This window comes from Cladophialophora bantiana, assembly GCF_000835475.1.
Source record: "Cladophialophora bantiana CBS 173.52 unplaced genomic scaffold supercont1.10, whole genome shotgun sequence".
Lineage (NCBI taxonomy): Eukaryota > Fungi > Ascomycota > Eurotiomycetes > Chaetothyriales > Herpotrichiellaceae > Cladophialophora > Cladophialophora bantiana.
The window spans coordinates 249,337-263,584 of NW_015971584.1; the positions used below are offsets into that span (position 1 = coordinate 249,337).

The 14,248-nt window shown below is 50.9% G+C and overlaps 5 protein-coding genes across 5 annotated transcripts; 1 reads left to right on the top strand and 4 right to left on the bottom strand.

Annotated features, from left to right (window-relative positions):
* Positions 1-546: 546 nt before the first annotated feature.
* On the bottom strand, positions 547-918 carry Z519_07004 (uncharacterized protein; the record flags this gene model as incomplete). The annotated part of the gene is made up of 1 exon (XM_016764741.1): positions 547-918. The coding sequence occupies one exon, from the start codon at positions 916-918 to the stop codon at positions 547-549; it is 372 nt and encodes a 123-aa protein (XP_016618691.1).
* A 251-nt stretch (positions 919-1,169) lies between these two features.
* Z519_07005 (uncharacterized protein) lies at positions 1,170-3,148 on the bottom strand (the record flags this gene model as incomplete). The annotated part of the gene is made up of 2 exons (XM_016764742.1): positions 1,170-2,927; positions 2,978-3,148. The coding sequence occupies 2 exons, from the start codon at positions 3,146-3,148 to the stop codon at positions 1,170-1,172; spliced, it is 1,929 nt and encodes a 642-aa protein (XP_016618692.1).
* A 1,736-nt stretch (positions 3,149-4,884) lies between these two features.
* Z519_07006 (uncharacterized protein) lies at positions 4,885-6,603 on the top strand (the record flags this gene model as incomplete). Its single annotated transcript, XM_016764743.1, has 3 exons — positions 4,885-5,196; positions 5,259-6,344; positions 6,511-6,603. 3 exons carry the CDS (start codon positions 4,885-4,887, stop codon positions 6,601-6,603), a joined length of 1,491 nt encoding a protein of 496 aa, XP_016618693.1.
* A 1,413-nt stretch (positions 6,604-8,016) lies between these two features.
* On the bottom strand, positions 8,017-9,340 carry Z519_07007 (uncharacterized protein; the record flags this gene model as incomplete). Its single annotated transcript, XM_016764744.1, has 3 exons — positions 8,017-8,467; positions 8,519-9,030; positions 9,302-9,340. 3 exons carry the CDS (start codon positions 9,338-9,340, stop codon positions 8,017-8,019), a joined length of 1,002 nt encoding a protein of 333 aa, XP_016618694.1.
* A 160-nt stretch (positions 9,341-9,500) lies between these two features.
* Z519_07008 (uncharacterized protein) lies at positions 9,501-12,858 on the bottom strand (the record flags this gene model as incomplete). The annotated part of the gene is made up of 4 exons (XM_016764745.1): positions 9,501-11,269; positions 11,316-11,402; positions 11,450-11,812; positions 11,865-12,858. 4 exons carry the CDS (start codon positions 12,856-12,858, stop codon positions 9,501-9,503), a joined length of 3,213 nt encoding a protein of 1,070 aa, XP_016618695.1.
* Between the last annotated feature and the right edge of the window lie 1,390 nt (positions 12,859-14,248).

The following is a 14,248-nucleotide window of genomic DNA, read 5'->3' on the forward strand; positions in this document are numbered from 1 at the left end:
GTCGTGAGCCCATGAGCTCTGTACAGTATTCTGTACACATCTTTGCATTCAATAGTATAAAACCCCTTTCACGCCCTCCAGGGCCGCCAGCTTTCCCCCTCAAGCACATGTCCCTCGAACGCTGACCAATCCCTTCCCCTCGGCACTCATGGCAGTCGCATGTCATCTCGGATTCCCTGAGTCATTCAGCAATTTGTCCGGAGGACTGAAAACAACCGTACGAGGGCTAAGAGTGGTCGAAACTCAGGGAGTGCAAGGCGACTCGATGGCATCTTTGGCGGCTCGACTGTCTCAAGCAACGTTGTTGTTGCGGGTGACAATTCAAAACCGCCCTTGTCACTTGCTGCTCTCTTCAACACTGGCCCATACTTTCCAGCACAGTTTTCTCAGTCATATACCAGAAGTTGTCCTCTGAAATCCCGGACCTGTCCGAGTCGAGGCTTTCAGATCTCTCAGATCCTGCCGTAAGATTAGCATGCACCTTCGATGGATCGGTAGCGCAATGAAAATCCTCTTGCCGTAGTTTTCCTCAATTTATCTTCACAGTCAGTCTACCAAGTCAAATTCCATTGCATGAAGCTCCGCCGTTGTGTTGCTTTGTTTGGCAGAAGGCCCAGAGTTCTTGCACCCCCGACTTAGTGTGTAACTATGGAAGCTACGCAAGTAGTCCACAGTTTGCTCCTCCATCTCGTGAAATCCGGCCTTTGCTTGGCCGAGGCTGTAATCCATAGCGATCTCACTGGTTGGACCAAGCGCGAGAAACCACAGTAAAAATTGTACCTGACCAACAACGATCACAACTAGAAAAGGAGGCAGAGCAAAGTCCGTATCCGCATTTGAAAAGTTCCGAGTAATTGCCAGTTTGAACAGCAATTCATGTAGATGTTCCATGACTTCCTTCGCTGTTGCCTCCGCCATCGAGAGAGCCACTGCCTTGAAGACGCGATTGATCGTATCTGGAATAACGTCCAAATGATCAGATATATCCCGGGAGAAAGGGAGGGTTTTTTGACGGGAAAGGGGGGGGGAGCAGGATCTGATGTGACTCGCAAGAAGATTTTACTCACATACCATGGCCAAAGGGCCACCACCCGTTCCCGCGGTAGAAGAGAGGACTCTTGTCTTTGGAAGGATTACGACTTCATTCTATAGTAGTTCGCCTCGTAGTCTCAGAAGTCAAACTCGCCTCTGAAGTGGTCCAAGTTCATGCCGACCCCAACCCTTTCAGTCAGATCTCGTCTTCCCATGCCAGTAAATGCTCTTCTCAGGGTGTCGTATAGATTTGTACTCTCGTTTTGATGTATCATCCTTTCCAACTCGGCATCTGAAATGCCCCCATTGCCGTCGCCAACTATTTCCCTGGCTTTGTCTAGGCCCTGCTCGCTCACAGCTCGGTGTAGGTTTAAAGCCCCCAGTAAATGCCCAGCTGCCTCGGGATAGCAGCCAATGTTGATGCAAGAAACGCCCAGATTATATCGCGCTCGAACGAAATTGGGATTAACCTCCAGCGCTTTGCAGTACGCAGTTATCGCGTCTTCAGACCGTCCAGAATTGGCCAGAGTCGCGCCTAGCCGATTCCACAACAAATGCACTTCGCGTTCTCGGTTGGCGATCCCGCTCTCTGTTGACGCAAGAGCAGCCTTGAAGCAATCCACGGCTTTTTCAAAATCCTCATTACCGTAAAACAGAACGCCTAGTCCAACTTGCACGTCGGGGTCCATTTGTTCTCCCGAAGGTGACAATTGAGCAGCCTTGATGAAAAGATCTACAACGCGTTCGTGTAGAATCGCTCTGTCGGTAAAGCCATGTTCAGCAGGATTTGATAGATTCTCGGGTGGGTGAATGTGGGGGTATTTGACGCTTAACCAGCGTTCGAGTGTCCTGTAGGCCGTACTGTCATATCCTTCGTTGGTGTAGGAAACAGCCAAGGCCATGAGAGCGTCGAGATTGTTGGGATCAAGCTCTAGTGCTTTCTCCAGAGCACGGATTGCCGGCGACTCCTTCTCGTTTTGGGCCTGAGCAGCTCCCAGCAAGACCCATGCTTCGACATGGTTGGGGTCTTGTTGCACCGCAGCCTCAAATGCCAAGGCTGCAAGTGAAAGGTTGCCGTGTGCGTCAAGAATCTCTTTTCCTTGTTCGAATGCTGACCTCGACACGTGGTTGTTTTCTAGGTAGGGATTCTGTGACTCAAACATATAATCTCCGAGCATCGGCTCTCGTTCGAAGGGATGATGCGTATTCAGTCCCATTGTGGAATCAAAATTCTCCCAAGCAGCAAGATCCTCTGCAGTAAAAGGCTCGTCTTTGGCAAAGTCTTCGGCCATTTCTCTGGGTGCATGTTCAGCTTGGACTCCATGCCATACTCTCTCGAAATCCTCAAATCCGTCTGCGGGAGATACCACTGACCTGTCAATTTCCTCCAGTTCTCTGTGGATTGCCTCGTTGGCCTGCTCTGAGAGGTTATCGTGCTGCGACTCCAGCTCTTTAAACTGAGCTTCCCAGTTGGCATCGTCAAGTTCAACCATCCGACCTTTCCCCTTGTCTGTACTCTGTTCAGGCTGTTGCATATGTAATGATCCGAAATTCATCCCGAGATTCATTCCACCCATGTATCCCATGCCCATTGGGCTCTGATAGCTGTTCATCATGGATGGGCTTTGTATGATGGGGCTTGCGGTTCGTGGCGCCTGGGCTTGTTGGAAGCGGGCAAATTCCTGTGGCGAAAATCTAGGTTGGCTCGGTCCAGCAAGCCTTGGGTTCGCAAAAGCAGCCTCCATCCTCGCTTGGTCACCTGGGTCGAACTCCGCGGCCCAGCCGGGGGAGGGTGATCGCCTCGTTATTCCTTGAAGATTGGGGAGGTCGTGTCGGAGTTGTTCCATGGCGAAGGGCTGGGGCATTCCGGATTGTTGCATGAAATCGTTCATCATCTACACCAGCGTGAGCAGCGGTTTCTCCCACATGATCTTGGAGTCAGTACCTGATCAGAGCCATTCGGGGTCATTCGAGAGCGCATGCTCTCTTCGAGCCCACCCTGGCCCCGGCCGACAAGGCGGTCCCGCTGGAGGGTATTGTCACTCTGAACATGGTTTTTGAATTGAGTAAGCGGGTTGCCCGCAGTTGAACACTCGGCACCACCCAGGAAAGACATGGTCAGCGATGGATGAGAGTTACAGAGGTCTAGAAAGGAAGAAACTGATGGGTGTGTTGCTTCTTGGTGCAGAGCAAGTCACGTTTTTGAACGATGGTGATGAATAGGTTTAATAATACTGTTCGGAGGCGCTGGGTGGTACTGTTCCTGTTTGGCTGCGGGGGGCAACCGAGGCACAGTTGGGCACTGTACTGGGTAGGGCACAGTAAGGCACAGGGCGGCAAAGCCAGTCTGGAACTGCTGCCGCTGCGGAAAAAGACATTTTCCGGAACAATACACGCCGAGACGCCACGCCGAGACGCCACCGAGTTTAGCCGACAGCCGGAGGAGCTCGAGCTCAAGTTGCTCAATGAAACTCTCACTATCGTCGTGCTTGTTGGCCTACTCGAGGCGGGTGAGATGTCACCCATACCATGTCGAAACACAATGCTGCCGGTTTGCCCACTATGTGTCGGGCGGAAACCGATTGACCATGAGATCTACAAATGCAGGATTCGCCGCATGGCTTAGACCTCTCTGCACGCCGCCCGAACTGTTTCAACGGGACAAGAAACTCAAGAAACACCATTTCAATCATGCATGAACTGAGCAATCCCTTTTTTTCAATATTGGATCGAACCACCACTCTTGCATCACTCTGAAACCTGCTGCCAACCATGACCTACGCATAGTTGCTGCGCGAAAGGCACTCTGCAACGGCAGCAGCATTGAATCGGCCGCCCAAATCGACTAGGAGAGCTTACTCGCTCAGAGACTGTTCAAAGGAGACGAAGTCACCACGGCTGCTCATGTGAAATATGTTGGTTCGCTCGACAAAAACACTCTACGTAGAGGTGGAGAGCTGATCATATGGCAATGTACCCTTGGGCCGCATGGGTAGCCTTAAGTCTGACCGCTGCACTCTGCTGCCTCGCCTCCGTGTCTAGCATGTCACTCCCTGTGAGAAAGACAAACTTCCACCTAGCAACGATGCCGAAACAGACGAAAAAAATAGAAAATGGGTGACTGGGAGACAGCCTGGTAGCAGTCCTTCCGCTTTATTCTTCAAAAGTGACGTCACTCTAGTTTCAGGTACCAGGTATGAAGACAAAACTGCCACATCGAATCCAGAATGCTCCTTTCCGTCACTCACCAGAGAAAGGCCTTATATGTGGAAAATTGTGTGACCCATACCTTGCCCATACCCAGCCTTGGCTTGCCGGGCTGATATGTCCCTAAAGCTTCTCCAGATCTCGACTCGATCGGCGTCAGCTCACCTGTCAAGATATTGTCATCAAAACATACGACAACCTCGCGTGGAGAGGTCGATGGGACTGCCGCTCTGAATCTCCCGCAGGCTGCTAGCTGTATGCTACCTGCGGGTCACGATGGCCTCACCCAAAAAGGTAGAGAGCACTTTTTCTACAATCAAGGCAAGCTAGCAAACGGCTTATGTATTCGGTTTCTGATCTCCTATTCGTTCTCAGCAGGTTGGAGAGGAGCCAATGGGATGATCTCGTTTATTCCCCAAACAGACGTTGCATCAGGCCTCCACAGTTGTGAACAGACTCGATCAACGCAAAAGAGGGCGTTGTCAGGGGATGGATTGTCATATTCAAAGATCAGCTCAGACGGATGCGTTTGCCACGCCCTAATGTCATGGAGGTGTGTGTTGTTGCGTGTCGCTTATAACTTGACTGGTTTCTTCTACTTATCTCACAGCGCAACCAAGGCAATCTCCATCCACAGTCTACAATATGGCCATGATATACTCTGTTATAGTACCCATTATAATGCCCCTGGTTCTGGTAGGAGTCGTCGTTGTATCCCTCCTCCTCAAATCAATCCTTCAGTACTGGAGTTTGAGACACATTCCCGGCCCCTTTGCTGCAAAATTCACCAACTTTTGGCTGGCCAGGAAGTTCTGGAACAGAGAAAACTTTGAAGCCATCGCCCTGGACTTGGATAAGCGGTATGGCCCAGTTGTGAGATATGGCCCGAACAGGGTCTTGTTCAGTGACCTCTCGGCTATAGGCGTCGTCTTCAACACCAAAAACCCGTTCTCCAAGGTAGGTCTCGAGCCTCATCATTTCACAAGTTTTAACTGCGCTGAAACCATCGTTTTAAACAGGCGGAATCGTACGAGGTGGCCTTCCAAGCAGTCAATGGGAAGTTAATAAGTTCCTTTGCGACCGAACGAAACGAAGCCCGCGTCTCCGCGATTAAGAAGCAGATTATTGGAGCCTTCACCACCACGGCCATCCTCGATTATGAATGCCACGTCGATCGCAACATCAAGAATCTGGTGGGCCGGCTCCTCAACGCGGAACCGGAGCTGAATATTGCCAGATGGATTATCTACTTCGCTTTCGATACTATCTGTAACATCGCCTTCAGCGACGACCAAGGCTTTGTGGAAAAGCAGGCCGATTTGGGAAGTACTCTAGAAGGCTCTCGCCAGCGCTTTGGTCATTGGCACAACTGGCAGTCCCTGCCCAAACTCGAGAAGCTCATCTACAAGAACCGCTTCGTCTCCAGAGGTACGGGCGCAACATCTCTCCTTGGTGGACTTGCCATAAAGCGGCTTCAAACACGGCTCGAAAAAGGCGGGGTGGGTACCCATTCCGACCTTCTCGATCGGTACCTACAGGCAGGCGAACGCGATCCTGTTACATTTGATAGATCGACCATTATCGGCCTGCTCATCTCCACGATCCACGCAGGCGCCGAGACCACCGCGGCAACCGTTAACCTAACTCTGTACTACCTTCTTACCAACCCACGTGCCATGACCAGACTGAGGACCGAAATCGAAGATGCAAAGCTCGCGTCTCCGCCTTCATGGCAATCGGTCTCGAAACTCCGCTACCTGGAAGCCTGCATAAAGGAAGCTGGTCGCATTCGTCCGCTCATTCTCGACCCAATTGAGCGGGAAGTGCCTGCCAACGGGTCCGGGATTGAGATCTCTGGCGTTTACGTACCCCCTGGCAGCGTGGTCGCCATCAACACGCACGCATTGAATCGCGACCCCATAATCTGGGGCGACAAAGTGGACGAGTTCAGACCCGAGCGATGGATCGAAGCGGACGAGGCGCAACTCTCCAAGATGGAGCGTGCGAATCTGAATTTCTCCACTGGGAGGAGATCGTGCATCGGGCGGCACATCGCGTGGATTGAGATGAAGAAGGTCCTTCCCGAGCTGTTGAATCGATTTGATGTGAGTTCTCCATCAATCTACCTGTTCCTCTTCCTTCAGTTCATTTCTTCCATTTCTGTCCTGAACCTCCTTTCTTCGTTACATATACTCCCTTTCTCTTTTTGCTATGGTAATTTATTGCGTCGAACTACCCGAGTGGTAGGCTAAATGAGCCTTTCTTATGCAGATTGAACTCACGAATCCCCACCAACAACTCCAACCCTCTGGTTCCATGGTTTTCTTCGTTGACGATCTGAAGGTCAGGCTGACTCCGCGGTGATCATTGGCACGACCACACTTCTATACCAAGACCTAGATCGGAAGAGGTACGTATCCAGCAATGAGCAAGACTGAAAAGAAAGACTAACTAAAGGAGAAGGAAGGGAAAGGTGGCTCAAGGGGTGCAAACAGACGCTGTAAAGTCTGCGATAATACAGCACCAACAGAACGAGAACATATATCGCAGTAGACAAGGGGAAGAAAGACAAAAGAGAAAGAGAAATATTGCAAGCAAAAGCGCGCCTGCCCTGCCTCTGTGCTACTCTCATTCGCCTCGTCAGCGATGGGCCAAGCGCCGAGCGTGCAAACATTGCAGAATGCATAGAAAGGGAGACAGGAATTCAAGGGGTACAGGGCATCACCAGCATCATTTGACCCGAACGGAGCTAGATTTCTATCCCTTTATCCGTTCATCTGTCCATCCGTCCATCTCGTCGTTGAACAGATTCGACTGACTCCTGTCTGACTACCGGTGATGTGGCGTCTGTGTTCTTTCTTTCCGCTCTCTAATCGGGCCAGGAGATGCTCTACACTCTACACTCTACACTCTATGCAGTGCAGATTTTCGAGGATGATGAAGCAATATACGTAACGGTAAATGCATCGCTGGCGATGACTATATACACGTACACGCACGTCTATAGACATAGTCTGCGCATAGCTTCGTATCTCTCACACCTTTACTCCGTACTCGATATGTTTTGTCAAGAATAGAGATTATCATTTCTATGTTACAATCAATCGTACACACAGAGGAGTATCGAGAACTACCTAGTATGCAGACACACTGTCAGGATGAGCGACGAGATAATGTCTCGTACCGACTGATGGACCAGACGACCTTGCCGATTTTCACACTCGGTCTCTCTCCTTGTTTTTGCTCGTGGCTGTCTCCTGGCTCTGGCCTTTCTCTTTCAGCTTCTGCCCAAGACCCAATATCCGTCTACCTGCCGATTGAAAATTAGAAACAGAGCAGGTCGTACTAAAACATGTACATCCAGGGGCCATGACCACTGCCCACCATCCTCGTATCAGATTGTTACAAAGACAAGCTGAAGAGAGGAACAGCGCTCCTAAACCTGCTGTCGACCTCAAACCATACTCGCGCCCAGTGGGTATTTTCAGAGGCCGTGTAGCTGGCCATCCTTCTTAGCAGTCATATGGCGTTCTGACTTACGTAGATTCACAGAATCGAACCCCAGAATCTGGAGTCGGCAACCGCCCCTCTGCCCGAGACTAGGAGGATCCTCGATCTCCGGTTTGACTGCCCTCGAATTTTGAACTTATGGAGCATGCGGTAGCCATCGCAAGTGTTGTATTTACTTGCCACAATTTGCTGCGCTGTGGCAAGGGCCTTGAGCAGGAGCTGACATATGAATGCATAGAGCGCCAAAGACTTCCCGCGAAACCAAGTCTAGTTGTTTTCAGCGGGTGGATCGTTTCTGGGCGCCCTGTTCGCCGAAGAGTACGAGAAATCAACTCTCAACCTCCGTCCGTAGATCTCCTTCTCTTGCAGCAGCTTCATCGCTTCCATGGCGCTTTTGACATCAATGAAGTCGGCATGCGCAAACCCTCTCGGTTGGCCGGTCCGTCGATCAATGGCGACACGGACATCGATGACATTTCTAATGCCGCGGAACAAGTTCGTAAGATCACGATCTGTCATCTCGAACGACATATTGCCGATGAAAAGAGTCTTGGAAGGAGGGTTGAGGGGCTTGCGCTCGGCGTTCTGGTTGTCAAGCACGCCGCTCGGGCGCGCAGCGTACTGAACTGTGATGCGACGGCCTTCGAAAAGCGACATATTGAGACGCTCCATAGCTGTATCCGCGGCATCTTGCGTCGAGAAGTCGACATATCCGAAGCTAAGGCAAAATTAGCAAGGTTTGGTTGCTTGGATATCAGGAGAAACCAACCCTTTACTCAAACCACGGCTGTCCCGAACAATCTTGCACTTGGTTACAGTGCCGAAACGGGCGAATTCTTTGACGAGGTCGGTTTCGGTGACATCAAAGAATAGGTTTCCGATGTAAAGTGTCGGCTTGCGGTCAAACATGCCAGCATGGCTCAAAGTTGCAGACTGCGAAGGTGTAGATTTGACATCAGCAGCTAGTTTTTCACTTGTTCCAGCAGCTGGCAGTGCCTCTTCTGTTGCTTCGGTCGCATTAGCGGTTTCTGCAACCGCAGGGGCTGAATCAGTCGGCGCAGGGCCAATCTCTGCAGCGAGTTTGTCGTTGAGCACAGCAGCCGGAAGGGATTTATCTGTGGCTTCTGTAATATTCGCAGGTTCTGCAGCTTGAGGAGCGTGTTTTGCACTGGGGGCGTCGGTTTGGGCTACATTCTCGGCTTCTTCTGATTTCGTAGGCTCAACTTCGGTTATGGGAGGCTTGCTCTCCTTTTCTTGGGCATCATTTGTGGCCCATCTCCGCTGTGGATGGAATGCGGGGCTTCTATTGATTAACCGCGAAGTAGGAGAGTTGAAAGATGTGTATGCTCGTGAAGAGGAGACAGAGGAAGAAGGTCGCGAGGTGAGAAAGCGCGATGCGCAACGGCGTAGGGCATACCTGTGGAATCATCAGTAGGCCATCGTTGCCCTGAATGGTAGCAGATACTTACATGGCGACAAACTCAAGAGCAATAGGTTTCAAGAAAGACGGAGAGAAAATAAATCAGGACTATGCGAGAACGGTTCCAAAGACTGAGAGTTGCAAGTGTTCTGCTGCAGATTGCATGACCATTGAAGAGAAAAAGTTGAATCCGGTATAGCGTCTTGGCGCTCTCTGTATCAGAATCCAGCCTTGCGGGCTTGGCCGTCTCCCCATCCCCGCGGCCTCCTTTCGTCGGCCCGGAGCAGAAGAAACACCAGGAAGATGCTACTAGGTCCCGCCTACGAGGTCCCTAGAAGGAGTCGAAATCCGTGCCTGCCATCAAACCCAATATCGTCCCCTGGAATTTTCGTCCAACCTCCTGCCACTTGACTTGTATCCCTGCAACAAGAACAGGCCATGGCATTCCCATTCCCAAACCTGGATCCCCATCGACTTCAGGGATCGAAACGCGATCTCCGAGGCTGCTAGTCCACGATACTAGTTCAGCAATCATGGGGCCAAAGTCTGTGACCAGGCGTTCTTCAGATATTTTGCCAGCTTCGATGTTCAGATCCAGCAGGGTGAGGATCAGGTGAAGAATAGGAGGGAGAATGATTGGGTCATGTGCTAGCGAAGGCAAAGTATGGAGCGTTGTCAACATTAGAAGAGATTCGCGGGTCAGGTCGGAGAGCTGCAAAGCGTTCGGACCTATGGTGGAAATGAGGACGACGAGTGTCTGCAGGCTCAGTTTTAGCAAGGAGGGGTGTAGAAGCATGGAGTTTGCTAGGTAAGGTGATGTGACCAGCGAGGTGAGGAAAAGCGTCAGTCGCGAAACAAGTGGCAGATAAAGTGCTTCTGCAAGAACCTTGTGCAGGTCCTTTGGAATGCGCTTTGAGCGGGCCTCGAGCTTTGCAGCTGTTTTGGCGGCAACTTCCATCCGTGAAGAGAAAGTACGGACCTTGAGAACGTCCGGCCCGGTGAGCTTGTCAGCAGCTTGAAGAGCCATTGGCTGAAGTGTGCGATAGGAAAGTGTCGATGAGATGGTGTCGACAGGTGCTGTGGAGGAATAGATCGGTTCAAGCCGAGGTGGCAGTCGATTTGAGGGAAAGGATGGTTCGGTTGTGTGTTTGGTCGCAGATGATACATTGATATCATCGTCAATCCCCGCCAGCTCTCTACACCCTAGAGATACCGCTGCCAATAGGGCCGCGCGTGTCGATAGGGAGAAATCCCCTTCGAAGTAGGTGCTAACGACCCAGGGCCCCATGATCTTGGGCTTTGAAATCAGACATGCGATTATGGCCTCTAGTCTCAATTGCTGCATATGTTCCTGTGACATGCCTTCCTGGACATTGACAAGAGACGAAGCCAATTGAAAGATATTGGCCGACAATTCGTCGCCAAAGTTGGCTTTTCGGCGTATCAAAGATGGAGCGGTCTTAAGGGCCAGCTCAACCACAGAAGGGTCGTCAGTAGCGTTGAGCTGCTGGATGAGAGCCGTGATGTAGACGGGAGGAGTGGGTTTCTTCCGGTTGACCAGAGTAGGGTCTTCATCTGAGTCGGAAGGGTCGCTATCTGGCAGTGGATAAGGGCGTAAATCCTCCTCTCCGGCTGAATCGGATAGTTCTTCGATAGCTACGACCTTGGAGCCTTGGGTGCGCGACCCTGTGGAGAATCGTTTACGGCGGGCAGCTGTTGAGCTATTCTGCAAAGGCCGCTTCTTCACGGGCTCGGCTGGTTTCTTCGGCAGCTGTTCCAAACTCCCAACTGTGTCTTGAATGTTGGTAAGATCAATCCATCGCTGCGCCTCCTCTCCTTCCATCTCTTCGACGCCGAAATTCATGACTTTGTCTGGCTCATCCACTAGTCTCGAGACTGCGACTGCGACGATCATCCCTAAAAACCGGGCGCGAGGAACCGATGCAGAAAGACGATTGGAAACCCCACGAACGAAAGGACTGGATCCCGCCAATTTTTTAACTGAATCGTGGTCCAAACGGTTTAAGTAGCCGAAAGCCAGCAGAATTGTTTGAGCCGTTGCTACAAGAGCCCACACGTAAGCACAGGTTCTGCCACCACCTAGAAGTATCAAATACAAGGGTGTTAATTCTGCGAGTTCACTTACACTCCTGCTGGATAATAGCCTCATGTTGAATTTGCAACTTATTCCCGAAGTTGTCCAGAGTTCTCACAAGGACTTCCTCGAGCTTGTCTAGTAGAAGTTAGCTCGCTGTAGAAGAAGTTGAGATAGCGGCTTACCTTGACTCGTCGCCAGAGTTGCAATGACAGCCCTACGAGCATTCAGACCGAGTCCAGCACACTCCCCATTGGTGCTTGTTAGCCAATGGATAATATATGCCTCCAGTATGGGATTGTTTTGCACAAGCCCATTAATCATGGCTGCCACTCCCCCGACTGCGGGTGTAATTGTCACCAGTAATTCCTTAGGTGCTACGATATCTGCTCCACTTTGTAAAAATCGCCGCGCAAGGTCTCGTAGGATGGTATCAAAGACGACTCTTTGGTCGTACACTGGAAGGCCCTTGATTAAAATATGCATAGAAGTCCACAGCGCTGCCTTTTCAAGAAGAAGTGAAGTATACAGCTCGCTAATTAATGTATCTATAACCTAGTTAGCAACTTCCCGAGACGGCAACGCTTGGGCAAGTCATACCACGATATCCAAGATTAAGCCCACGCTTCAGCACCTGGCACAGAAGACTTATCTGTTGAGAACTGGAGTGAGGTAGTGCGGTGAGGCTTGTTGCTGCATTTGAGATGTTACGTGCAAGCCACCTCGAGTACTCACTTCCGTCTCCCAGCCATTTCCCGTTCTCTCCGAACCCATTCAAATCCCAATGGGTGGCAAAGACTTGGGACATGGTAGTGAGGATCTTGCTACCTGCTAGCAAAGCAGTAGCTTCTTGCCAGAAGACACGGCGCTGTGTGTCTGTGGGAACAGTCTTACTAGCATGGGACAGAAATTTCGATATGATCATATTGCCACCAAGGACTGACGACAGAACGAAGCTTGTGTCTTGAAGCAGCGACTTGTCTTGGCCGGCGCCGATAGATGAAAGCCGTCGGATTTGCATGAGGAGTGCACCAATTCCGGCGACACTAGTAAGAGATGAGACCAGTATTGCCTTGAGCTGCGCGTCTGCGCTCGAGAGCGTAGCTGGTTGCAAATGAAACCAGTGGTCTGGAACGGTGACCGTGACGAGTACATTGATGATCTGAGAGGCCTTCGGGCTCGGGACGTGAATATTGAAGTCATGTCTCCCTTCAATTCCGTACTGGAGATACTGTAGAACAGCCGCTAATTCTTCACTGTTTGGTTGATTCCTCAGAATCTCAAGTGCATCGTCGGGTAGCGACGTAGGTGGCGCTTTGCCCAAATAAGTCTTTTGAAGGAAAGCGGTGGAGTTGTGACGCTTGTGATTTGCCTGCCGCACCTCTGCAGACGTTGGACTCTTAGACGTGTCAACCGATGGTCGGAGACTAATCGTGTCGCTTGCGTCGTCACCGACGCCGAGAACAGATATCTTAGATTTAGTACTAGCCGGGGGCGATGCGGGCACGGGATCCTTCAGCGACAAGGTCTCGAACTTGTCGATATTGCTCTGCACCTTGCGGGTGGTCTTGATGGGCTTGAATAGATCGTCCATGTTTGCCGTCTCATACTGATGGCGTGTCTGTGCGGAGGACGATCTTGCAACTCCGAAAAGATAAAACCAAAGTCAGGGCGGCGAGGCCGTGCTGGAGCCTTGCATATGCCAAGAATTGGGGAAGTCGTCCGCCAGCCCACCCTGCTTTAGGGACGAGGGTGACGCCGCCCTAATTATGTTGCCTATGCTCATCCCGGGCTCCAGCGAGCTTCACCGGAAAAAGTGCCACTATAAAGCAGAAACTCGAAACCCAGATCTTTCTGGTTTTCCATGCACTCGAATCTACAACAGGGCTCTACAAACTCTTTAAGCAATACATTGTGCTTAGATTCTCGAAAGACACCAGGTTTTCCCAATATTTCACAGTATTATAGTAATGACACGACCAGGACTGTCTGTTCAAAGCTTATCTCCAACAGTTGAAGTTGGCAGCATTATCCACAGGCTCGAATTCGAATAGTTACACTTATTTCTCCTTAAGGACTCATTACAACTATACCGTACGCGGCCGTCGACGAGGGCGAGTTGGGGGATCTTAAAGTTCTAAAACAGGACTCCTTACGAAAGACGGGGCATGTATTCTCTCTTACCGAACCCCTTTCCAACAAGACGAGTTGGGTATCCCAGTAAGCCTGTTCCGTGGCGTTGACCCGCACTATAACAACCGATCACCTTGACAGCCTCACTCCCACTCGCAATACCAACCACGCGACAACAAAATGTTAGCCACCACCGCGAGGTTACGAGCTACCACAGGGGAAAGGCTATCAATCATAGGATAGAATTTCAGCGTTCTGAATGAGGTCGCCAACCGCCGTAAAAGGTGGACATCGCCAAGCATAAGAAGAGTGTGCGATCCCTAGATAGACAGACAGGCCTCAGTCACATTGCTTTTCCAAACCCTACGTTCTGTTTTACTAGCATCCACGTGATTCCTCCTTGACCCTGACTTTTACACCGTCAGTAGCTGATAGGGATATAGGATGAGTAGTCTGTGGGGGTTTGATATGTTCTGCAACTGCGAGTCGACGTAGAAACGAAGAGGACAAATCTGAAGAGAAAAGTAGGAGACGTAGGGTCCCGTTCCTCCCTCCTTTATACCTTACGTTGTTGTCGTTGCTCCCCGTCGAACGAGGAACGGATGCTTAATCTCCGACGAAGAATGAATATTGAATCGCCGACGAAGAATGACCAAGTCTTCGTCTTGAGAACACATGCGAAGGTTCTTCCAAACCGAGTACTCCTTCCGGGTTCAACCCGTCACACCTACGTTGTCTCCAGTATTCCTAGCTCTGGCAGTGTCCCCCTTGTACAATCTGTCCTGCCGAGCCGGCCACAATCCTCCGCCTGCTGTACTTTGTTGAGCACAGCAAACAGGTAATTGCTTCAC